Raw genomic sequence first — 26,029 nt, forward strand, 5'->3', positions numbered from 1 at the left:
CATGTCTACACATGTGTGGTGTATGTCTGTGCATGAACATGTAGAGGTAGTGTGTGCCTGGGGACATGTGGTGTGTGCATGTATGTGGATGTGTGCAGCATGTATTTGTGCACACATGCATGCTATGTGTTGTGCCCATGTGCACACGTATGTGCATGTGGGGTGGGATGTGTGTCAGATAGCAGGTGTAACTGTAAGTAGATAGCAGCTCACCCCTGGAAGAAAATATGAAAGGTGAGTGAAATCCAAGTGACATCAGCCATCAAGCTGAAGTCCCTAGAAGTGAAGCAGCTCTCAGGATCCAAGGGGACCTCTAAGAAATGAGCCCCAAAACCACAACTCAACACAGTCCCAGACCCATTAATCCCAGACTCCCATGTCCAGGAGAGCTGCTCTTAGAGAGTTCCCAGAGACCCCTGGGGCTCCAGAAGCCCACCTGCCCTCACCTCCTGCGGCCAAGGCATCTGGCCGGCAGGCTGCAGACTTGGGACTCAGCAGACCCCCCTTTAGCAGGTGCATAAAAGCTCTCCCGCTCTTCCCCCCCACATCAGTTCAAAGCACCCCCATTCCTCCAACGGCTTAGACCAAAACCCTAGACGCCATCCCGGTCCCTCGCTCACCCCCAGGGCTTATGCCGTCACCTCTATTACAAGCTTGACCTTGGACACGGTCACCTTGTCCCGTCTCTACTACCACGTCCCTTGTCCAACCGCCATCATCTCACCAGGCGACTTTTATCAGGCTCCCAAGCGCTCGCCCTTCTCCCACTCACTCCCCAATCTTCCTCCAGGCTTAAGAATTAAGTCGAAGCACGCGGCTCCCCGCTCAGGCCCTGCCCTGGCTTCTCAGCATCTTAGAATAAATCCCTGGCCTACAGGCTCGTACATGAGCTGACCCCACCTGCTCCACAGCGCCGTCTCCCACTGTCCTCGCAGCCGCTCCCGCCATCCTGGCCTTACTCCTGTTCCCTCCGTGTCCCCTCTCCGCAGCACAGGCCCCCTCCCTGGGCTCCGGCAGCCTTCATGTCCACTGGGCAGGACTAACTATTGGGCCATGAGCACCGTGCGGGTAGGAGCCACGTCTGTGTCTTTTTCCACCCACGGTGGCTTCCCTCGCCCCTAGAAGGTCTGCACAGAGCAGACCCTCACTGAATCCTTGGGGAATAGTGAAAGGAGCTGGTCACGTCCCCAGGAGCTGGCCCGGTGGAGCCCGAGCCCACCCAGAGGGGCAGCGCTTCCGTACCTGAGCTGGTCTCTTCATCCTCGAGGCCCCGTCGGCTCGGCCCAGACGTCATCTGCTCGATGATCTGTCGCAGGTGGTGCTTGAAGGTGGCCGTGTTCAGCTCCTCATACTCACAGCCCAGGGCCTCAGCTGCGTGGCTTGCCCACTCAAACCGCATAAACTGCTTCCGGCCCACTGAGCGAGGGCCAGGCAGAAGCATGGTGGTGAGGTCCCCGGCGCAGGGTGGGTGGGCGTCCAAGAGAACCTTGGAGACTCACCACCTCCCACCCTCCAGGCCACCAACCCTTAGCAGAAGCCTGAATAACGGCCCTGGGCCCCTAGCAGATGGCCCCTGGGGCAGGGAGCAGGCTTCCCAAGACGCATGTTCACTTTTTGAAAGCAATTAAAAGTGTCATGGGGAACATTCTAAACGTGGAATTGGGGAACAGTCAGGAAAAATATGATTTACCTACCCAGGTATTCACTCATCCGGTCATCTGCCCATCTGCCACCCAGCTACCTGTCCATTCAGCTGCCACTCAGCCACAACCCATCCATTCATTCAGTGCGTATTTACTGAGCTCCTACTAAGTGCCAGGCACTGTGCGAGGCCCTGGGAAATCAATGATGAACAAGACAGACAAGGTGCCTGTCCTCATGGAGCTTACAGTTATTTTTTCTTTAATTAAACTAAAATAGGGTGGTGAGATCAAGAGAAACCGAGGGACTTGCTATGGATCCCTCAGAGAGGGCTTTATCTGAGGCTGCGATATTTGAATGGGGTTATGAGGGGTGAGAAGGAGCCGGCCACATAAAGAACCAGGAAGAGCTCCAGAGGCGGAAGGAAGAGGCAGTGCAAAGGCCCTGAGGCAGGAAGGAGCACAGCGTGTTAGCGAGATGCCAAGGAGGCCGGGTGGCTGGGATGTAAAGGGGGGAGGGGGGTAACCAAATGAGACTGAAGAAGAAGCGATGGGGAGCCACTCTCTGGACTGTGGTAAGGACATTTAAGATCAGCCACAAAGACCTTCCACACAGACAACGCTTACAGTCAAGTGTTAAGGGAAAAGCAAACTAGAAAAAGCCACAGGATGGTATGAAGTCAGCTGTGTAAGTCACCCTGGAAGGCAGCTTCTGCCCACAGTTCCCACACTAGGAGCTATCCCAAGGAACCAGCCTTGAGAGAGTAAGGTGCTGATGAGACCACCGGGCTGAATACGGGACTGAACTCCTCAGGCTTCTACAGAAACATTGAGGCGTGTTCGGAGATCTGTCTGTCTCCAGGCTGTCCAACACACGCCTCATACGCAGGTCCCTTTGCTTATTAAACCAGGCACAATCGGGGGTGGTTTGCCTCTTTGATCGCCCCCTCCATGTCCTCCATGTACAGGGGCCTGTTTGCAAACCAACACCATTATCATTGTCACAGATAGAAAGTAGAAACAGACACAACATGGGCACAAAAATATCATTAGAATCTAATTAGATGGAGTTACCTGGGAGCCCGAGGTCTGCTCTCTTTGTTGAAAAGGAAGAGAGGCCATTAATGGCTATTAGCCCTGAATGAGACTTTCCCCTTCCTGTGCCGGGGACTGAAAGCAAATTAAATAGGTGGCAACTGTGGAGGTGGGCGATGTCCTGTCCCTCTCCTGCTCCCTCGCCCTCCACGGCCACGCTCTAGCACAGCCTCCCGCGCTCCACCTGCAGTCACCTCCGTCATCACGTGGAGCTGGAGAGAAGTCACGAAGGGAACTGACAATGTCTGTGTCGGTAAAGAGGAGCGGGGAATGGACTCAACAAGACCCTAAATCCTGCCTGATTTAAGGGGGGATATTTCCAAATACGCCGAGCAGAATCCCGCTGGTGAAACCCAGAAGGCGCACAGTGGACGTTACCAGGAAGATGCATCTCTGCTCCCAGCTGCCCGAAGGCTGGGGGGGCGCTAAATCCAGCCCGTGGGCTCCTCGATCTCTGCTCACCCGGCTCAGCCCCATGGTGGGCTTCCACCCATGCACTCGAGGGACCTTCCACCTCTTCTCCTGCACACCACATAGGGCATGTGATGGACAGCAGTAGGAACGCTCCCTGGCACCCCGCTCGTTACCCCTTCTCTTTCTCCCCCGCCGAAGAGAATCAGAAATGCCCAACAGGACTACAAATGTGACCTTGACAACCTAACATCAGCCTAGCAGCACACACCCAACTGCAGCTCTCCAGGTGGCAGAAAAGATGTGGAGTGAAGCCAGGTGGCCATACAACCGGGGCTCCTCGTAGCAGTCACTCCTAGTCGTTCCTAGTCATTAGTGATACTGGGGGGAAATGAATCCTGTATCGTATCTTTTTTTTTTTTTTTTTGGTTTTCATTGCTTGGTGAAACAAGATTCTTAAATGCAGGACTTCTCTGAGCCTTTAAAGCCTATCTTATAAACCTCCAAGAAGGGCATGTTCCCTCCCAACTAATTTGGCCCCAGAATGAGCCCATAGGGTATCTCGCAGGTCTAATGTCCCATGAGATGCCAGTTGAGAAAATACTGGTTTAGCTGAAAATGCCCTCAACGAACCAGGTGACCTGGGCCAACTGCCTCACCTGAGTCATTTGCCCAAGGTCACTCTGCCAATAAAAGGCAGGCGGGGACCTGAACAGAGAGACAGAGCGAGCAAAGGAGAAATGGGAGCGAGGAAAAGAAAGGCGAGAGAGGAAGCAATGACACGTCAGGGTCTGTGCTGCTCCAATCCACCCGCAAAGGCGGGTTTTATTTTCCTGTCATGCTTGACGCAAAAAGAAAAAGAAGAACAACCAACACGACTGCTTTCCCCCGTGCGCCGTGAGTTCAATTGCTATCAATTACTGTGGCCTCCTGTATTTATTAATAACCAAGTTATTTCTCTGCCCAACAATAGCTGCACTGGTGCTGAGTTACCGAACATTATGTGACTTATTTATAATGCCGGCGCGACGGTGCGCATTTCCTCACGCCAAGGCATACGGTTCAGAGACCCGTGAAGAAGGGGGCCACCTGCAGGGAAGAGATAAGCCTAGAAAGCTGTAGATGCTGCAAGAAAAGGAGGCGCTCCAGGGACACGCTGCCGGGGTTCAAATCCCACCTGCTCCGCCTAGAGCTGTGTGATGTTGGGGAGGCCGTGTCTCCTCTTTGAACCTCAGTTTCCTCTCCTGTAAAATGGGAACCTACCCCCAGGGAGTTCCTGTGAGGCCTCAGTGAGGTTATAGGTGCAGATCACTTAGCAAAGGACCTGCCCACTAACTGTCAACGCATAATTATGATCACATTTGGATTTCTGTCCAGGGACATTCAGCAAAATTCTATTGGAAAATGTAACCCTCTTAGAGGCCACAACTTCTTCAAGTCTCTCCCGGCTTCTTATGGCTCCTTCCTGTTCCCACTGCCCCCAGGTGCCATGCATATAGTTCCACCTGCCTGGCATATTGTCATCTGCCCAGGGCCTTTGCTCATCTGCACAGTCAGTGCTCCCTGTAAGGCCTGGTCAACAAGCATCTATAAATTGCTGCTGACTTGCTCATAATCCAACAGGAATCACTGCCCACAACCTAACAGCTGGCAAGACAGCACAGAGACCATTCCCAGCGCTCTGGGGAATATGAGCAGGTGTTCTGGGAAAGTCAGCTTGCTGAACAAATCAGTTGGGGCAGTATCCGATTAAACCTAGCAAAATGGGCTGCTTTCCTGCAGGACTTCTCAGAGCTTTAAGTATGCCCATGTGCACTGGAAACAAGAAGACGGGAGCCTAGGTAGGGGTCTCCTGAATTAATTTGACCTCACCTCTCTGAGCCTCAGTTTCTGTATCTGTAAAATGAGATGGCTCCTCTCCCAAAGGGTCATTTACAGGATAAAATGAGACATTGGGTGTAAAGCTGCCTTGGAGGGTCCCCAGAACAGAGGAGCAGAATCATCAGGGAGACCTCAGCTGAAAGGGATCATCATCACTGTCACTCAAGGGGAACTGCAGGAGCAACGACTTGGAGGTAGGACCAGCAGCAAGTCTGTGAATGACTCGCCTGAGGCCACACAGCTAGCAGGGTAGAAGTCAAGACCAAACCCTGCCCTGGCTGGCTCCCAGCCCACTGCTCTTTCCACACTCAAATGTCCCTAAGTAAGGAAGGCTGAGTAGAGGTCACTCAACCTATCAAACTGTCCCCTTTGAAGCTATTTCCTGGGGCCCCGGACAGTCCAGTTATAGCTGGTGTTTCCTGAATGCTCACCACAGGCCTGACCACTGTGCTAAGCACTTAACCTCATCACCGCAGCAACCATACAAAACGGTACAGTTACGAATTCCATTTATCAAGGATGCCATGGAACATGCAACATAACATGGCATAAAGGATACGGGGTTAGGCTTTAGAGACATAAATCTTCAGTCCAAAATTGGGCTCCTCCCCTTCCCAAATCCATGACCTTAGGTAACTTACTTTACCTCTCTGAGCCTCTATTGACCCATCCATAAAATGGGTATAACCTACATATAGGGCTATGAGGGGTAAATGGAATAATCTATACAAATCATGCCTGGCAGGGAGTGGCTGTTCAGTAAATAGTAACAGTTAATAATCCCATCAGCACCATCACCACCATCGCCATCATCACCATCACCATCATCATTAGCTCTGTCTCTGAATGGTGAGCCCAGATACTCATATTAGAGTTTTCACTAAGCCATCGCTGTCTGCCCTCCAACAACAGGTCAATGGAGTCTCTGGTGATCAAGGCTGACAGAGAACCCGGAGAGCATCTAGTCCACCCCCAGGAGGTATGTCCTTTCCTCTGTCTGAGCCTCAGTTTCCGCATCCATAAAGCAGGGTAATAGCACCTGCTCCATGGGGTTGTTGAGATGGTGAAAGCTCTTAGATTGTGCCTTGCAGGCAACACAGGATAAATGCTAGCTGCTCTTATTATGTGTGGGAAACAGAGGCCAAGAAGATGGGAGAGGATTTCGTAGGGCCAGCCAGAGAGTGGGTGAGTGGCTTGGCCGGTCTGAAACCTGGCCCCCTCCCTTGTTTCAGTTGTCCCAGCCGCCCTCTCAAGGTGCGGGGCTGCCGGGAAGTGCCGCCTTCTAGCATCAACCACTTCAGGGTTTTGCGTGTTTTTTTTTAATATAATTGTTTACATCCCAGAGCAGCCATTCCAGCTTAATGAATGAGTTCAATATGCTTAGGAAACACAGAATAAATCCTTGCTTGTGCCCAGAATAGGCCTGGCTGCACCAGCTGTCGGGCCGGGAGCCAAGCCACCAGCTGGGGGAAGGTGGAGGGTATGGGGCCTGTGGCTACGGGAAGGCAGGAGGCTGGGGCTGGGCCCAGGAGGAGATGGGCCTCGGGGTTGCTGGGTCCAGGAGCAGACAGATCAATGAAATCTCCAGGTTGTAGGGCCGAGTGCTAATCTTCTCTTAATCAGAGCCCCCGTTTCAATCCCAGGGGACCAGAGCAGGGGTCTTTACGCTGATCCTGGCAGATGGGAACCACCACAGGCCTTGCTCAAGCCATGGCACCTTTGCCTACTAGGGTTCCTCTGCCTGGAGCACCCGTTCCCATTTTTTCTCAGTTTTGGAGATTCAGCTCAAGGGTCCCAGGCCCTAGGACCCCTTGGGTGGGGCTGACCATTCTGAACGGGGGGCTGTCTCCTGCCTAGAATTTTCTCTTGGGATCACCCATGCACTTGGCTGGGTCGACCTCCACTGATCAGACCTAAACTCCGTCTTGAAAACTGAGGTTGGTGTCCCAGGGCAGCTGAGGGCCTGCCAACCAACAGGCATAGAAGAGAGACAGGGAAGAAGGAGGGAAGGAGGGAAGGAGGGAGTGGAGAGAGAGACTAGGGGAGATGGGAAGAGAGGGGGGAAGGAGAGGAGGGAAGAAATGAGGGAGGAGGGAAGGAGGAAGATGGGGGGGGGCGGCTGAGGAGACTAAACAGCAATGTCCCAGGAGTCCAGAGACTCAGGTTCTAGTCCTACCCCTCCTGCAGCCTCGCTGTGTGACCCAGAGCAAGTCCCTTCCCCTCTCTGGGCCTTGGCCCCTGCCCCGTACAGAGAGGGGTTCATTCAGGCCCGCCCGTCCCAACCCCTTCTCAGCACGTGGATCTTCCTGCCCCACAGGGAGGTTCCAGGGCCAGGCAGGTGGGAAATCGTCCCTGGCTTCTGCCATTGTGCAGGGTGCGGGGAGGTCTCCCCTGGGCAGGTGAAGCTGAGCTTGCCATCTGGGGCCCTCTGCACAGAGGAGCCATCTACACCCGGACAGCGGCTGTCCTGTTCCTTCTGACTCAGTGACTCTTGATGTGTCTTAACCCAGAGCCTAAAGAAGCAAGCGAAGCGGGTCCCACCAGCCGGGATAAATATGTCACCTTGAAACCTTAACGACGGTCCCCTCGGAGGGATCTGGGGGCGAGGAGGGGCTTTTGTTTATGCGATACTCTTCTATATTGCTTCTGTTTTTCATAGGGAGACAACTTACTGCATATGCAGTCGCTTTAAGGCAATAAAACCAGTAAAACACGTCACAGAGCGTCATCGGAATGTACGGTCATCGCTGTGCGCTGTGGCATCGAGCTGCTATTCCCGCCGGCCTTTGGTACGCGGGGTCTCGCTCCGGCTTGGGGAGCGCCTGGCCTCCTCCTCCCAGCCTTGGATGGGCTGCCCTGGCGGCTGGACGTCGGGGGGCCCCAGCAGAAAGCAGGGGGCTGGGCTCTCCCTCCTGCGGGCCCCCCTGGGCTCCCCGAGTTACAGCCCCGTCCGTCTGGGGACTGACATCTTGGTTACGGCCGGCGGGGCGGTGCCGGCCCGTTGGCAGCCTCCCCTCATCAGCCCGTTACGCGGCCCCTCCTTGGGTTATGTGCGGGCCTCGGGGTGCCACACATTAGGCAGCGGGGTCAGCAGCAGGCAGGCTGGGAAATCTAGCGAAGACAAGTAAGTTAAACGTCCCGCAGCCTTCCGAGAAAAACGAAATCAAAGCCACGTGGCCGCCGGGGCCGGCACTGCTCATCCTTGCTGCCCTTCTGGATTACGGACATCACTGTGGGCGGTGGGTGGGCCACACTCGTGCTACAGACAGGGGAGCCGAGGCCCAGGGCTCACGTCCCTCGCGCGGGAAGCGGGGGGCCGGGACGCAACGCCCGCGTCGGCTGCAGGGCCCCGGTTTCCCTCCGCCCTCACCCTCTCCTTACGTGAGCCCCAGAGAGCACCCGTTTGCTGCCATTTGAAACATACAGGCGCCGGCTAACTGTTCCGGGGGCCACATCTTGCCAAAGGGGGAAAAAAAAACACATGAGGTTGGATGAATGATTGTCCCGTGGCTCCCGAGGGGTGGCCCGGGCCATGAGCCTTGGTTAACAGCAAACCAGCCTCGACGTCAAACCACCCAGGGTTTTCCGCCTGCCGTGTGGAGCCAGCCCCAGAGCCCCCTCCCGCTGCCCTCCCCAGGGACCTGTTCCCGCCAGCTAGCCTGGAGCCAGGAAGGCGGTGGAGACACAGGGCAGAGGGAGGGAGGGGCTCGGCCCCTCTGCCACCATAAGAACATGTTTCCTAAGACCCAAAGGCCAGCCGCGCCCGACCTCTTCAAACAAGCCCCTTCAGAGAGAACCCGCGCAGCCGGGGCCACTTGGCCGGCGCGTGGGAGGCGGCCCAGGGTGAGGTTATTAGCATTGCGACCCGGGGGAGCCCCAGACAGCTCCACACGGCCCTCTCCCCCTTGTACAGCTGAGGCTCAGGTGAGCACCGTAACTTGGCCAAGGTCACATGCAGCTAGTAAAAGGCCAAGTTGAGATCTGAACCCGGGACTGGCTGACTCCAAAACACCTGTGTCCTTTCTCTGCCACATCCGAGGGGAGGCGTCCCCCAAACTTTGAGGCTGCCCAGGACACCACTGATGACAGGGGGGATCCAGAGCCCCCTCAGCCAGCCAGCTGCCCAGAGGAATGGGGCCAAAAAGCCTCCTGGGATAAAGTGCACCGTGTCATAGGGGCTGAAGGTACCAAGGAGGGGGTGGGGAAGGCCAGGGGGGCAGAACCCTGCAGCAGGTAAGGAGTCCGGGGGGGGGCTGATGGGATTTCAGAAGGAACTGGATATGACCCCCAAGGAGTTATGCTGGGACCACCCCACCATGAGCCAAGTCCTGTGCTCCACGTATTTGGGCCTTGACTCGTTGGATCCTCGCGACAGGCCTACCAAGTGGGTAGCATCATGAGCCCCATTTTATTGGGTCCCATCATTAGACCCCATTCTGCAGAGGAAGAAACTGAGGCTGAGAGAGGCCAACCCAGGATTCACACCCATCAGGCTGTGTCCCAGCCCGCCTCTTGCCCATGGTCTTATCCTTCCTCACCAAATTATTGCATGAATCTCATCAGATCACAGAGCATAAAAATAAGATTGGGGCTCTGGAAATAAGTTAAGGAAGCCAGGCGCACCAAAAGGAGCACATCCTTTAATGAAAAGGAAAAAAAAAACACCACACACCCTGATTAATGGAGTATTTCAAGATGATGTGTTATGACACAAAGCAAAGACATTTATATATGACTCTGAAATTCTTAATAGCTGATTTTAGAGCAACCCTATTATGAAATCTTCCAAAGCAGAATATATAGTAAGTAAATCATCAAGCAGGCCTCCCAGGCAGACTGACGGCAGCTCCTCTTAAAATAATTTATACGCTGGGAAGGGGGGAGGCTGGAGAAATTATTGCCATAATCATGTATTAATAAAATATTTATAAATATGACTGTCTCTTTTATCATTACGGGCGGCTACAGGTATGAGTCAGGTCCCTGAGCCCACATCAGAGGGGATGCCCCACCTGCCCCAGGAGGAGGAGCTCAGGCATCAAACTTCTCTGGTGACAGGTCAATAGGCGGGGGGTGGGGAGGGGGCTCCCCTAGCCTCTGTTTAGTCGCACTGGAGGCAGAGAGGGTTCAAGTGAGACAATAGAAATAGAAGAAAGGCAGCTGCCATCTACCTACAAGACTCACTATCTTCCTGGACCCTGCAGAGTGCTCATAGGGGGCAAGCTTGTGTGAGCTGAGTGCAGCCCAGAAGCAAGTGGCTGGGCCGCCTCAGGACAGTCACCTAACCCAGGCTCAACAACACAAAGGTGGAACTGTCTTCTACTGAGGGATTGCCTTGAGCTAGATGCTGTTGATGACCTGTCCACCACCCCTCGCACTGGCCATCCCATACGTGCCACTGGCCTGTCACTGCAGGTATCTGTCTGGGCTTCTGCTTTCTCTGGCTGTAGAAGCATGCTCAGTGCATGCATGGGGCAGGCTGGGGGTGCAGGAGGTGATGCCCCTCAGGAGCCACCTTCAACCAGGCAGAAGCAGGAGGTGGTGGGAAAACATTCTAGTTTCCTCTCCTCTAGGGTATGTCCTTCAGGCTCCAGACGTCCCCTGGGGAACTGGGCCCCAACTGCCTGGATGTAACCTGCTCACTGAGGCTCCCAGTATCACCTGCCTTCCCCTCCCTGTCTCACTTCCCCCACTCCTCTATCCGTGCCTCCTGGAATCCCCTCCCAAATAAGCTACATGCACCCAAATCTCTGTCTCGGGGTCTCCTTCGGGAAACCTAGCCTTGAAATTCAGTTTCCTTCTCTTTATCCCATTTCATTCTCACATCAACCCCATCCTTAGTCTATTGAAAGAGGAGACCACTAACGCACAGAAAAGTCTGGGTTTGAACTCAAATCTGTGAGTAAAAATAGTTCTCAGGAGCCCACACCCTGCAGTTTACTGCACCAAACCTCCTGAGCTTCAGTTTTCCATTCTGTAAAATAGGTTCACTTCCTTCCACTCTTCCCCAGCCTACAGATGTCTAGGCCTAACTCAGCCTTCACGGCTTTCCTGGTCTGAACTGCGCAGTTACACCCCACTCTCGGTCAGCTGGCAAAGCTGGCTGACGGTTTCAGGTCTAGAAGTCTCATCTCTCCAAATGACATGAAAAACTCCCAAGGAGGGACTCTATGTTTAATTTGAATATCATATAATTTTCACATGTCCCCAAATTCTATTCTGACATATATTTTTTTTCCACCTAATTGAAATGCAAAAATTATTCTTGGTTAGTGGGCTGTAAAATGACTGGCAGGAGGCTGGCTTTTGCCTGTAATACAGGCACCATAAGCTTTATAAAGGCAGGAACTGAGTAGCTCGATCCCTATTGTCTCCCCAGGGCCTTTCACAGTGCCAAAAGAAACAGCAGAAGAGGCTGGGTTAGGGGACTGAAGAGCCTTGAACGCCAAGCGAAGGAATTTTACTTGATTTAGCGGGCAAGGGAGAGCCTCGGGAGGATTCTAAGCAGGGGAATGGCCTAACAGGGTTACGATTTAGAAAGGAGCCCAGTGGTCACAATGAGAACTGACAGAAGGAAAAGGGAAGGCATCATTGACCAGATTACTGCAACAGTCCAAGCAAAACAACAGCAAAAATGGCCAATATCTAATGTAAAGTGATAATAGTATAAATAGAGAGTCCAGGACAAAAATGCTATCACAGAGAGTACCTACAGGGCCGAGCGAATGACTCGATGGGGGGGGGGGGGTGAGCAGTGGGGATGATCAGAGCCACGTGGGAGACCCAGCTGAAGTAGGGACAGTCAGCAAACAGACAATTAAGGAGGGAGAGCAGCCTCGGGGGAGAAAGGATACCTGGGTACCTTTAGCACACGTGGTGGGGAGCTCTCCAAGATATCCAGGTAGAAGCGCATGGCCTGTATTACGTGGACCCAACCTTCTCACATGTCCTAGAGCCCCTCTGCTCAGTACAGTAGCCACTGATCCGTGGGGCTATTTAAACGTGTGCTAATTAAAATTCAGCTCCTCAGTCGCACCAGCTGCCTTTCGCGAGCTCAGCAGCCACACGCAGGCGGTGGCTCCTGTCCGGCCAGCACGGACACAGACCCTCTCCGTCGCGGCAGAAGTGCCGGCGCAGCGCTGCGCTCGGGCTGCCTGAGGAACCCAGCCCTCTCTCCCGCCCTCTGCCTTGCTCGACAGCCTCCCGAAAAGCAGCCCCAGGCGCCCGGGAGACGACAGGCTGCCCCTGTCCCGCTTCACTGAGACAGCTGGCCGCCAGGCGAGCTGGGCAGGAAGGACGTACCTCTGCAGGCCCCCGCCGCGCCGAGGTGGTAGATGGCCGCCAACACCCGCCAAAGGGCTCGCTGCTCGCCCTCCGAAATGCCCAGCGTCTCCATGGCACCCCGGAGCTGGGCAAAGGCGGCCGCCGCCCTCTGCTTGTCTTCGGGCTGAGAGCAAAGGGAGAGAGGAAGGGAAAGAGGCCGTCACGGCGGAGAAGACGCAAACTCACGACGTGAAGCCAGGCTCAGTCTCGGGGGAGACGTGCGGTCCCTCGGTGACCCCAGTAAATTACCCGCAGTTAAGCCGAGGAGGGTCGCCAATCACTTCTGTCTGGCGTTGGGAGGCGACACAATTCTTACTCACTCGTGTGCTTGCTGAGCAGATGTTGGGGGGCCCTGCCCTGTGCCCGGCTCTGGGAATGCCAGGCTGAGCGAGACCCAGAGCTTCACTTTGAGGGCCTCCTCGAGGTAGAAGCGAAAAGAGATGAAAAGGCAACTAAGCGTGAAACAGGGCTAAGGGGTAGGGTGTGGGTATAAGTGGGGAGCTACGGGATATTGGAGGTGGGGACATACTCATTAATGCCACCCAAGGGAGTCAAAGAGAATGTCTTAGCAGGTGAGACAAAATTGTTGCTGAAGTTCGAAAGGTCAACAGGCAGAGTTGACCCGCTTGATGGAATAAAGGTCCCAATAAGCAGGAGGAGCAACATGAACAAAGGGGATCCTTGGAGACAAGGGGTGGTCAACCTGGGGACACAGAACAGGTATTTTTTGGAGGCGGGCTGACAGAGAGGGGAGGAGATATAAAGGCCTCAAGCGCAGTAGTAACGGGCGTGAGCTCTGCACTCCAGCCATGATTGGCAAATACACACTCCTCCCTACATTCTTGGGCCTGTCAAGACCCCACAGCAAGCCAGTGAGTCCAGATTCTTCTCAGGACCTTGCCCCCTGCAGCCGCCACCGATTGATCGGCCTCAGCAACGGAGAGGGAACCTGTTGGCCACCCCCGGTGCAAACGGCGGGAAACTGCCAAAGATTTTCCAACGGGAGGAAAGCAAAAATGACACGATCAGATGCTTATGGGTTACAGAATGTTGTTTTTCTTTTCTTAGATTTATGATCCCAATTATATTTGATTGAATATTAAAATTAGCCTGAGACTCCTGCACACATACCATCTGGCCAAGGAGACGCAGCCCAGAAGCCTGCTGGGTGGAGAGGAAGTGAGCTGGGAGGACAATTCTTTTGTTAATAACCCACCAGCCCATAATGAGGAACTGAATTGCACTTGGACAGAGCTTGGGTGTACACTGTAGGCTGTTAAAGCTGGTCGAGTCCCGTGTCCAGAGGGGGGATGACACTTGCCCAAGGTCACATTGCAAATTAGTACCAGACACGGGACTTGAATCAGGCTTTTCTGACTCCCAGCCCGGGCCACTTGTCCCATCCATTCAAGCCACTTCTAACTGGGAAAGAATCCGGCAAGGATCACTGACCGATTGGAATGACGTCAAAGCATGCAGTGACATTGAAAGATCCTCTGTGGAAACATTTCGATTAATAGCAAAAGCATGTTCCACTGATCCATCGTATTTCTGGGCCACCACAGGACCACAAAATCCCTAGCAACCAGGAGCTCAACCTAGCAACCGCAGCTGCTCCACTGGAGCAGACGGAGGCAAAGAAGGCGTCTCACCAACATGGTTATTTATGAGATTTCAAAGTAGCCGAGAAAGGACACCAAAGAACAGCGAAAACACATTTATTATGGCTCCCACTGTCAGCCCCGAGCATTTGACTTTAAATTACAGGCGGACTCCATCACCTGCCGCTTAGCTCATGGGAAGAGAAAGGTGAGAAAACTTCTGCTAAAGCTAATTTACTGCTTTTTTCCCTCCCTCCCCACCCCAAGTCTCTGCTGCGACAGACGACGGGGAGGGACGAAAGCTATAGGGATCAGGAAGATGTTTGCCATTCCTTAAACTTCTAGAGAGCCAAGCATCTCTGCATTGTGCCCTGATAAAAGCCAGTCCTTGCATCGAACTCGTGAAAACAGAAATCAGTCAAATGAGTGGCCGAAGTCAACCCAGAGCTCAGCTGTCTGTCCACAGGAGGGTGGTAAACAAAGGGTGCTCTATCCGGGGCATGTACGGAGTACTACGCAGCCATGGAAAAGAGCAAGCCACTGATACAGGCAACCGCGTGTATGAATCCCACAGACCCACTGTGAGCCGGGACTGTCAGGTACAAAAGACCAACACACCGTGTGACTCCATCTGCGAGGGCAAACCAACCTATACAAGAGAAGTCAGGATGGTGACTCAGGGTGGGGGGATACCCCCCATAGGGAGAGGACTCGAGGGAGCCTTCAGCAGAATGGGAAATATTCTAGATCTTGATCTGAGGTGTGGTTGCAGGTGTGTTTAAGAATATAATCGTCATCAAAATGTGCATTTACAATTAACTCACTTAATACATTTTACTGTCTCACTCAACTAAAAAAATAATAAAAAAATATTCAACTCACAATGTGCCCAGGGTTTATCGGATGCAATTGAAGACTCAAGGTCAACCAAAGACTGCAGATAATTTAGTGAAAAAAGTGAAACCCCAAATGCTCTGTCCACAATAAACGGGGCTGCGTTCAGAGCACCCAGGAGATTCTAACATCGCGGAGAGGCCAGGGCTGGAAGTTTTTTCAACTCTGCTCTATGACTTTGCACCGAGGCTCAGTTTCCTCTTCTGTAGAACGTAAATAATAGCCTACCCTCCTCCTAGAGTCGTTGAAGATGCGTGTAACGTGCCCAGCACAGTGCCCGGCACACGGTGATGCTCAATAAATGCCGGTCTCCGTGCACCATGGCGCCTCTCCCGCCAAGTCTTAGCTCAAGCTATTTGGCCTTCCAGGGACACCTTTCTCCGCTGCTGCCCAAGTTCATGCCCAGCAGGCGTGGCCTTGTCTTCCTCCAGTGGCTCCCAGCCCGATGAGGGAACCGATGTACAAACAAGCAAAATGATAGCCCAGAGTAGTGTGGGGGGCAAGGTGACTCTGGGGAGGGGCAAGGAGCTGAATGGGACGGTCGGGGGCTTCCTGGAAGAAGTGGTGTGTGAGGCAAACAAAATCAGCGAGGCGAAGTGCGTGCTGGGAAGGCAGGGAGGGTCTCTAAGCAGAGGGGCGTGGGGTGGGGGGAACATGGTGCGCTGGGTTGGGTGCCAAGGGCCCTGAGGATGCTCATGTAGGCCTCTCCCGCAGAGTGAAGGGAAGTGGGCCACCGTGGTCTGCAGCTGGGAGCTGCTCTCTGATGGAGCAAGTGGCTACTGGAGGTCTCTCTGGCCAAAGAGCTGGCACCTGGAGTCATCTCCCCTGGGTAAAAGCGCAGTGGGGGGGCCTCAGGGCTCCGCCACAAATGTCTGGTCGTTGAAAATATTGTTAAGTTTCCATGACATGCGGTTTGTTGCAAACTATATAAAATATTCATAGGAAAAATACGAGAGGAAATCTGCAAAATGCTATCAATGGATGTCTCCGGACGGTAAAGTTATCGGTGCCTGTTTTTTAGTTGCATGAGTGGGTGGGTGTTGGTTTTTGTTTTGTCTGTATGTTTCCTCTGAGTTTTCCACAGAAGGTATTATTAATTCAAGTTTTTAAAAATGAATGTTTTATCAAAAATATGAGCTACACGAGAAAAAAGAGAGAGCCGGTAAGAGATAAAACATGGCATAGCCCGCCAGGAGATGTGGACGGGGCACCTCGTGGGTCACGGAGGCCTTGCCCCACCCAGCTGGTCCGATGCTGCCGTCCAGGATAATACTAAATAATAGCCAGGAGAGTAAAAGCTGAATTGGTTGAACTCCAGACGCTGTCCAGCTACAAATCCCAGTGGCAAAGGAGACGAGCCACATAGGAGATCCCTCCATCACCCTCCCATCCTGGCCACGGGGGATCACAGAAACCCACACCTCCCCCCCCAGAAGGACCCACTCCTTACCTTAGACCAAGTGCCCATGCCAAAGGAGCTGCTGTCTGCCATCTGGTGCAGGTACAGCTCCGTCCTAGGAGCAGAGAAGGGGCCAGAAGTTACGGAGGCCCCGCCCGCCCCAGTGGCCTGGCAGGGCAGGTGGTCATTATAGTGTGGGGCTCCACACGATGCCCCAGGAGGTCCCGGCATCTTCCCCGGGCCCCGATCCCACCTCCCAAATATTCCTCACTCACTGTCCTCACTCGGCCCTTCCTACCTACATGCCAGGAAACCCTGGAAAAAATAGTCATGGACTTAGATCAGGGAAGCGGGTTCCAACTCCAGGTCTCCCACTAACTGGATGTGTGAACTTGCGGAAGGATAATATTAGACCAGTCGACTGGAAGGAGCCCGAGCTGTATGCTAAGTTCTGAGATTACTCACGACAGTCCCACCCAGTAGATGCAAATAGCATTCCCATGTTACAGACGACAAGACACGGGCACTCACAGCCAGCAAACACAGAGCTACCCTGCCACCCAACCCCTCCCCTCGCCTCTGCCATCGCCCTAGAGAGTGATATGATATTTAAGGCCCCTTCCAGGAAACCGCAGGTTCCTTGAGAGGGAGGCCTGAAGATGGACTGCCCAACCCCGAAGACCTGAGGAACGCAAGCAAACGGGGAGGGGGAGGCACGGCCGTGCCCCCACCCCTCTCCAGGCACACTCCATTCACAAACGCATCGGGGCGCCCCTCGGACCTCCACAACCCTTCATGGGGGCTCATGTTCCTGGGAAGCGGAGGTCACCCACCAGTCCCCTGCCAGTTTCTCCAGTTCTGAGTCCTTTAGCACCTTCTCCCTAGTTCTCCGCAGACCCCACACCTCTGGCCTCTGTCTCACACCCTGGAAGGACCCTTGTCAGAAAGACTCTGAATCCAATCCCAGCCCTGCCACTTAGCAGATAAGGCAGTTCTCTCCCCTGAACCTCCCTTTAACTCATCTACAAATGAGTTAATGCCCTACTATGCACCGCACGCGGGGCCTGCTGCCTTCACAGGTGATCTGGTTTAAATGCTCACAGGCTGGCACTATTAAGTACCCATTCTACAGAAAAGGAAACTGAGGTTCAGAGAGGACCACAGGGGACAAAGCCCAGATCTAAACACACATTGCTCTGACTCTAAAGTCGGTTCTTTACGGAGCACACCTGTCAGGACCTAAGAGGGGTGTCCCCCAGGAGACCCTCCAAGATGAGTCTTGCCTGGCTACCCTGCTAGCTGCTCCTCCCAGTGCCCCCCGGTTCTGAGGTGCCCCATCCAGGCAAACCCTCATGTGCACTCAAGGCTCCCACAAAATATAGAAACTTCTAGAAGACCTGGGCTCTGCTGTTCTTGCCCTCCTCCCACGCTGCTGACAGCCCTGTACTGACAGGCCCCCATCCCTCCCACCACCCAGCCTTTACAGAGCTATGTGAGGACCATCTCACTTAACCCTGTAAGGTCAGCCAAGGCATTGTTTCTACTTCATAGGAGAAAAATCCGAGGTTCAGAGTGGGTGACACTTAGCCAAGGTCACCCAGCCGTGAGCAGTACCAGGCAGCAGGAATCCGAGGCCAGGGTCCTAACCACTGGGTTCCACTGCTTCTCAGCTCTGGGCAGAGCTAAGGCTGGGCCCTGGAGAGCGGGTGCCCTTTGCATGACTGCCCTCAGCTGTCCCTGCCCGGCCCAGTCACTCACCTGAGATCCAGGTCCAGTCCCGCCAGCATCTGGGAGAAAACCTCGAAGTTGCCTTCCCCTTCCGGCTGCCGTGCCACGCGGCTCTTCTCCAAAAGCATGGTCTGCAAGAGGAGAAGACCGACACCTGGTCAGCACTTGGGGTACACTGGCCCCATGCCTGGTGCCCAGGTGCCCAGAGGCCCCAGTAGGATGCCCCACCCTGGCCTACCCTTCAAGGCAACATCTCAGGTCCAGGCTCCGCTGGACACCTTCGTATCACTGGAGTCACCCTCCAATATACTTCACAGAAGCCTTTAGTAATGTGACCCAAATGGTCATGAATGGTGGGATTTCAGGGCCAGCATGGAAAAGGGACTTAGTGGGCATCAATAAGTTTTCCTTGGGTGTGCATATTATCCCAGCTCCACATACAAACAACTCTTCTAATAAGCTAATACTATTTTCTTTTCAAACAGAGCATTGAGGGGGCTGGGGAGGGGTGCAGGTGATTTGGGAGATAGGAACAAGCAGGCGTGTGTTTGTCTCACACTGGCGGCCAAGGGAGGCCAGCGAGCGCCTGTTTCATTTCAGCTTATGTTTCTAAGACCCAGCTAATGAGCGGCTGAATTATATATTTATTCATGAATATTCCATCCCCGTGATATTCAGAGGTACAAATATTCAGGGTCTGCTTGATCTAGGAGGGGACTTTCTGGGCCACTGCAGGAGGTAAGGAGGAGCTGGCAAAGGCTGGGGGAACTGTGACACACTCCAGGGTCCCAGGAGGCGCGGGCTTTATTAAGTGGGGATGGTCGGGACCCTGCAGCCCCAAGGACGCCCCTCTCCTTTCCACCCAGAGGCCTCACCTGGAGCTGAGCAGCTGTGACTCGGCCTGTGGCATTGAAGTCCAGTGACATCACCATGGTGAACCGGGTTGCACTGCGGCTGTGGCCAGTGGACACGGAGCCAAAGGCCCGGAGGACAGTGAAGGTGGCTCGAATCTTCTCCACTGTGGGGGGGCATGGAGCAGAATATCACCCATGGCCCAGGTGCTGCCACTCCCACCTCTCACAGGACCACCTTCTTCACTGGCCCCTGTCTCAGGGCCAGACCCCATCCTGGCCCCAGGCAGGCTCCTTGGCACCTCAACTCAACTCAACTCAACTGTAAACCATACACATTTCAATGGCCTTGTGCTGCAAGCAGGGGTGCAGGGGGAGCAAGACTGAATCAAGAAGGGATTGGTACAATCGGGTAACAGGGGCTACCCTAGGGCCTCCTGGGCCTGATGGAGCCTAGGAGGAAGGCAGGGCATTAACATTCTCAGACCTGCTCTCAGGGAATTCCCCACCACAGTGGGCTTCAAAAGCCCTGCAGTCTCCCCGTAACTATTTACTGAGCACCTACTATGCATGAGGCATTGGACTAGACACCTGGATACAGCCTAGCCTGACTTCCACCCTCAAACACACTCATAGCAGAACTACATTTTAGAAAAGCAAAGAAGGGTGCCTCTCCCTGCTGTATCCCCAGTTCCTGACATGGGCCAGGTGCAGAGCCGGTGTTCGATAAAGTGCTGGAATAACCCAGTAGAAAAGCAGCAGAGCACAGACGCTAAGTGAGCTTGAATATGGGCTCTGCCCTTTGCCAGTTACCTGATTCAGGGCAAGTTAGTTAACCTCCCTGGGGCTCAGATACCCCATCTGTGAGCTGGAGTGATAACAGTACCTACCCCATGCAGCTGTCATGAGGACTAAAAGATTAAATAATGTCAAGTGCTTAGAACGTGCTCCAAATGCGGTGTTGTTAGTATTATATTTATTACAAGAAGAAAGCAATACTGCCTGGGCCGTGTGTTCTCGGCAGGGAGAATATTGCCCCCAAGAGGGGGGATATAAACAGATTATGGCATATCTATGGCATTGAAATTTCATGGTGGGGAGATGATTAGGGGGTAAAATATTTAAAAAGATTCCTTATGGGAGTAAAAAGAAAAAGAAAAAAAAAAAACACAAAACATTGAGAACACCGGCCCAGGGATTACAGCTCTGCAGCCAGGATGCCTGGTTTGAATCCAGCTCTAGGATGTATTAGCAGCGTGGCCCTAGGCAAGCTAGTTAATTTCTCCGAGTCTTAATGTCCTGATCTATAAAATTTAAATAAATAATGTCTACCTTATAGGGCTGTTCTAAATAACAAAGAGGTTTCAATCCACTGCTGACTGTGATCATTACTAATATTGTAATTCTCATTATTATTAATTGGCACTCTTTAAGGTCTAGCTCGGACATCCCCCCCCCCCCCGGGAGCCCCTTCCCCCCTCCCCTGTGCTCCTGCCACTTGTCCCCTAACCAGCTCTGCCCACCCCCCGCACGGAGCATCCACGCTCGGCACACAGAAGCAGCTCAGGTGCCCTCTGGGTGTCAGCCCCTCAACTACACAGCCACGCCCTGCTCCCTCGGCCGCAGGTCCTCTGTGCAGCCGAGCAGGTGGCACTGCACGGGGACACCGTCGCAGGGGAGCTGCGTCTGCTCACACCGTCAGTCTGTACACCTATCGGGACGGTCTCCTAGAGCGTGGCGGCTGAGTGTTCAGTTCTAACAGCGTCAGTGTGGGATGACTGCTCGTACATGGCCGTGCATGTCTTGTGAAACGCGTACCTTTCCTGGCTTGCGCAGCGCTGTCCACTGGACTGGGGCGGCTCTGCCCAGTAACAAGCCCAGGGTCTGCACACGGCTGAGTGCACGCTAGGTGGATGGGTGTCAGGAGGAGCAGTCCAGCTCCCCCTCCAACCCTTCTCCCCCCCTCCCCATAATCCTGCCACATGTCACCTGGAGACCACTGTACCTGAGACACTGCCATCCACACTGCCTGCCATCCCCACCAGGTGCTCTAGGACCTGCTCGCAGCAGGTGGTCTTCCCAGCGCCACTTCGGCCCAGGGCCACGATGCTCTGGTCTCGCCGCTGGCTCAGCAGTGCCCAGTATGCCCGCTGGGCCATGGAGCCGACGTGGGCAGGCAGGCCATCCCGGCGGCCCCTGGGCACCTGCAGGAAGATCCCAGCCATCAGCCTTCCCACCCCAGCTGGTGCCCAGGGAGCACTCCAAAACAGTGCCCACCCCAGCCTCAAGTCCAGACCCATGGGCCTGGTAGCATGAAGCTCGTTGGTGACCTTCACAAAAGTCTGCTCTGTGCAGCCTTCAGGGAAGAGGGATGAGGCAGTGGAGGCAGGGAGTTCAGTGGAATGGGCCCACCTGGAGGACACTGGGAGCCAGGGCTGCTAAGTGGCAACCAGTGGCCCCAGCAAGGCCTCATTCTGTATCTCCAGTGCCTTGGTGCAATGGGGGACACCAATCCCAATGCGGTGGCCCTCCCCGGCCTGGCCCTCCAGCTTGGGCTGAAGATGCCTCCAGTCCACTGTTGACCTTTGTGCCTCCAAGCCCCTAGGAATAGTAAGGAATCCCTACCCTGGGCTCAGCAGGACTCCACAGCTGGCAAAGGTGGGACAAGCCCCCACACTGGCCGGCACAGCCTTAAGTCATGAGGCAAGCAAAGGGTCCTGGGGTCTGAGTCCTGAAGCCACCCCCTCTGGAACAGTTCAAGGGACAAGCTATCTCATCTATTGGGTCCCTGCCACCCACTGTCTAGACCAGGGGTGGGGAAGCTTTTTTCTGCCAAGGGCCATTTGGGTATTTATAACATCATGTGAGGGCCATACAAAATCATAACTTAAAAATTAGCTGTGAAAAAAGCTCCTAGATTTATTGAATTTCGAGTTCCACCTGCAACAGTTGCCCACGGGCTGGGTGTTACCCAAATCGGGTCTAGATGGTAGAAGGGAGAATTCAGCAGGTCCACGCCCCTGTGTACAAACAGGATCATGCATGTTCACACGCATGTGTACCTTTGCATGCTTGCACATAGGCATGCTCACAGCACATGCACCCAACAGGTGCTGAGGCCCCGCACGCAGAGGCAGGCCCATCTACACCTGACATGGTCACACGCACACTCGTACCATGAAGACCTGCACCCCCTCCCAGCCTCCAGAGGGTGGGGGCAGATCCCCGCTGAGAGAGGCCCCAGCACTGCCCCATCCCTTACCCAGGCCATCTTCAAGGTGGCCCCAGCCCCAGCCTCACCGCAGGTCTGTGCTCCCACCTGGTGGCCATTTGAGGAACCACATGGGACTCAGACAAAGAACAGAAGGTGGCTCTGGGCTTGGGTGTGGGCGGCTGATGACTGGAGGGAAGGATGGGCACTGGGTTAAGGGCTCAGGGGGACTGTGAGACTCAGGGGCATAGGGGATCTCAAGACTCAAACTCCTCCTTACAGGACACGACCCAGCGCCCGCACTTTTAGGCCCTTTGGCCCAGGTTCTGAAACGGATGCCTCAATGGACAGCCCATGAGAATCTGCTTGCCTTAGGGGTCTGTACAAAACATCCCTTCCAGGGCCCCTGAAGGAGCCAGAGGAGCCACTCAGCTTCTCAGGAGGCTCAGCAGCCTTGGGCTGCAGTAACAGAAGCATAGCCCTCACAGCAAGGGAGGGGAGAGTGCACAGCTGAGCTGTCATCCTCCTAGGCCCCTGGCCATGGACAGCCAGGCTGGGGAGGGGGCCTGAGAAACGACTGAAGGGGTGGGGTGGGTGGCCTGGAGAACAGAAGTCTTGGGGAGGATGGGGTGCAGGACCACTGTCCCCTCTTTAATGGACTTAGCATTGTTTGGGGGCTAGGAATGTCCCTTGGGACTCTAGAGTGCTTTTCATCCCCAACTGGCAGATGAGAAAACTGAGGCCAGAGAGTCACTGTGATCTTGCCAAAGCACCTGCAGTGTGTTAGGAGTTCTAGAGGCCTGCAGCTTCCCGGGCCAACAAGTCTTCAAAACAGAGCCCAGATAAGACGTCTGACCTCTAACAGGGCTCCCCGCCTTCACCTTTGCCCCCTTCCACCTATCCTCACCCGGTGGCCAAGGGCATCCTCCTACAACAGAAGCCAGACCATGCCACTGCTCTGCTAAAAATCTCCATCAGGCTCAGAGTAAAAGCAAAATTATGACCACGTATAACCTCCGCGGGTCCCCGTTTCTCTGGACCTCTTCACTCTCCTTCCCCACACTCATCACCCCACCAGTGTTCTATATTAGTCCTGGCCTGTCTTCCCCGCGAGAAAGGAAGCTCCAGACTTACTGGGCGTCTCCTTCCCCGCCCTTTCCTCTGTGCCGGGCATATGGGAGACCTCAGTCTTCCCAATCAGTAGCCCCCCGAACAAACAGAAGGGATCGGGCCCTAATTACTGTTGCAGCTGCGGGCCTTTCCGCAAGGTGGCGCTGAGAGAGTCCCTTTGCTCTGTCTCCACAAAAACCAGTCATTTCTACAGGTCCTGGGGAAAAGTAATAAAAGCAGAACCGAGGCTTCTGCTTCCTGATTTATGTGGGTGTTCGGGACTCCCCAGACCAGCATGGGGTTCCGAGCACAGAGGAGCCGGGGCCTGGCTTTTACCCAGCTCCCCCGTGCTGAATGTGAGAGTTTAGCGGCTGGCCCAGCCAGTTCCCATCTGTAAAGTGGGATAGCAATGGTGTCAGTCGTTTCGGGGGGCATGAGAATTAACTGAGATAATATGGAAAGTTTCTTGAAGCAGTGCCTGGTACAGAGTTGATAGTCATTCAATATTTTCTCTCATTATTATTGTCTTTATGCTCCTATTGTTGTTTCTATCAGTTATTTGTCTTTCCCCTCTAAGGAGGGGGGACCATGTGGTCCTCAGTGGCCCGCAATGCCCATAGCTCATGTCCCGCAAGATGCCGCTCACAGACAGCTTTGCAGGGGGCTTTGGTTGCTCTGTTCCCCCCTGAGATGCAGAGACACCCTCCCATCCCACCCCTCTTTGTGCCTGTCCCCCACCCCCTTGGTCTGATTCCCCCTCACCTTGCCTGCAGAGGGTGCCGGTGGCCCCTGGGGCTGGAGCACGATCAGGTCTGGCCCGGTGGAGGTGTGTGGCAGCTGAGCCCGGTAGCGGTGCAGAAGCGTGTTCAGGACACTCGATTCGTTGACACTGACCAGGGAGGCCAGGTCCTCGGCCTGGTCCAGCTCAGGGGGGTTGGCCTGTGAACCATCACAGTGTCCTGTGGCTTATTGGGCCCCCACCCCACCACCCCACCCCTACACACACGGCCCTGCTGACCCTGTCCCTGGAGAGCCGTGTGCCAAAGACTCGGACAGAACACAAGGACTCTGGAGAGAGAGTCACAAAACCCTACAAATGAAACAGGGGCACCCCTTCTCCTTTGCCCTTGGTGCAGCGGGAGAGCCACCCCTCTGTTCACACCGGCCCCTCCTTCCCGTGCTCACTGTGCCGTGAGGGGAGATGCTCAGAACAGAGGCAGAGCAAGATTCAGTGTCCTCTGTATTTCAAACACCGCAAAACACGGGGGATATTCCCAAGTCAAGCAGTGTCCCCTGATGTCTCCTGTCCTGAACCTTGCAGGGAGCGCTGCATGTGTCCTGTGACACTCAGGGACAGGGGCCAATGGCCACCCCACCCCATTTCTCTGACAGTCCCTCATGCACTGATCCCTTGAAAATATGTCCCGGCCCTTCTAGAAGCAAAGGATGGCTGCAGCTTCTCCTCGGGGCATCCATTCTAAAAGTCTTCCTGCCACTCTTTCCAGCTTCAAGGAGTTTTCTGGGCCTAAGGCTCTGGGCTTTGGGCCAATCCTGAGCTCTCTATGGGTCAGTCTTTCTTCTGAGAACACTGGCCCTCTGCAAACTCCCAACACCACTGGGAATGGAGGGCCTGGGGTGGGCAGATGACAGCAAAGGGGAACGAAGGTGGTCAAGGCCCACGTGGGGTCCCTGGAGAAAACTCCTTCTTGATTAGTGGGCTTTGAAGGATCAAAGAGGATCAGGACAGGGCCTTTTCTCTATCATTATTCTCTGATTTACCCTCAAATAGATTGATGGTACACTGAAAAAACTATGTAAAACAACTGAAAAAGCAAAACCAAAGGAATGACTAATACCCAAAATATACGCCATTACACCCTATGCTCTGGTTAATATGGTAAATATGGCAGGCAGCACATTTGGCTCTGAGTTCCCTGGCAGCCAGGGTGAAAAAGGAAACATGCACTGAAGCATGATTTGCAATGTCAAAATGAAAAAAAAAAAAGCCATCACTTTCTTGGGTCAAGCAGAAGAGCTCTCAGCCCTAAAACCTAACAAACATGCCTCTTAACGTGACTTCAGAAAGGGGACATCGTGGAACAGAGCAGTGACCCCCTAACAATATACCTCCAGCAGAGCAATGAGTTCAATGGCTGTCTTCCCTATAACTCCCTCCAGGGCATCAAGCCGAAGTGGTATCTGCAGTCAGGTACAAGGAACTCTCTAGCAGGACGGGGCAGGAACGTGTGGAGCAGGCAGGGAGCGGGGCGGGGGCTCACCCGGTGAACAAGCTCCTCCTCCACCTCGGTGATGGTTTTGTCAGCATCGATGCAAAGTCGCACCCTTCCTGCCGGCAGGTCCGCTGTTCCCTCATCTGGCTTAAGCACCGTTGCTGGTGGACAAAGAGAGAAGAAGGGAGGAGGGGAGAGGGGACAGGAGGGCAGGGGAGGGCAGGGGAGGGCAGGGGAGGGCAGGGGAGGGCAGGGGAGGGCAGGGGAGGGCAGGGCAGGGCAGGGCAGGGGAGACAGGCTCTGAGCTGCTGAGCCAAGCCAGGGAGCTGAAGAGTCAGCATGGGATAGGTCACCCCAAGCCCTGAATTGTGACCCCAAGCCCTTTAAGGACAGAGGCTGGGTCCGACTCACCCTGAGCTTTTATCGGCTGGCACAGTGCCAGGCGCAGAGTAGGAACCCAGATGGTTCCTACACCTGGGGTGGCAGGCAACGGCCTCCAGGCTGCCATGCCCCTTCCAGGACCCAGGACAGACACCCCTAATCCATCACTCCTCCCAGCTGCGTTCCGACTGGGACTCGGAATCGCTTCTCAGTCGAGCGCGGTCACAGCTAAGCGACAAAAGTGGGCTCGTGAGATGAAAGCGATCTGCCCGC

The 26,029-nt window shown here is 54.4% G+C and overlaps 1 protein-coding gene across 1 annotated transcript in view; it reads right to left on the reverse strand.

Annotated features, from left to right (window-relative positions):
- MYO18B (myosin XVIIIB) overlaps window positions 1–26,029 on the reverse strand; it is a 162,101-nt gene that overhangs the window by 126,979 nt on the left and 9,093 nt on the right. Inside the window, exons 7-14 of the mRNA XM_087828665.1 lie at window positions 25,424–25,536; window positions 23,907–24,083; window positions 20,829–21,027; window positions 18,848–18,990; window positions 18,003–18,103; window positions 16,296–16,359; window positions 12,330–12,474; window positions 1,243–1,416 (exon numbers count right to left, since the gene is read on the reverse strand). Of these exons, the coding sequence (XP_087684791.1) occupies window positions 1,243–1,416; window positions 12,330–12,474; window positions 16,296–16,359; window positions 18,003–18,103; window positions 18,848–18,990; window positions 20,829–21,027; window positions 23,907–24,083; window positions 25,424–25,536 (1,116 nt within the window). The remainder of the gene's footprint in view (window positions 1–1,242; window positions 1,417–12,329; window positions 12,475–16,295; window positions 16,360–18,002; window positions 18,104–18,847; window positions 18,991–20,828; window positions 21,028–23,906; window positions 24,084–25,423; window positions 25,537–26,029) is intronic.

This window comes from Miniopterus natalensis, chromosome 20 (genome assembly GCF_054644295.1).
Source record: "Miniopterus natalensis isolate mMinNat1 chromosome 20, mMinNat1.hap1, whole genome shotgun sequence".
Taxonomy (NCBI): Eukaryota; Metazoa; Chordata; class Mammalia; order Chiroptera; family Miniopteridae; genus Miniopterus; species Miniopterus natalensis.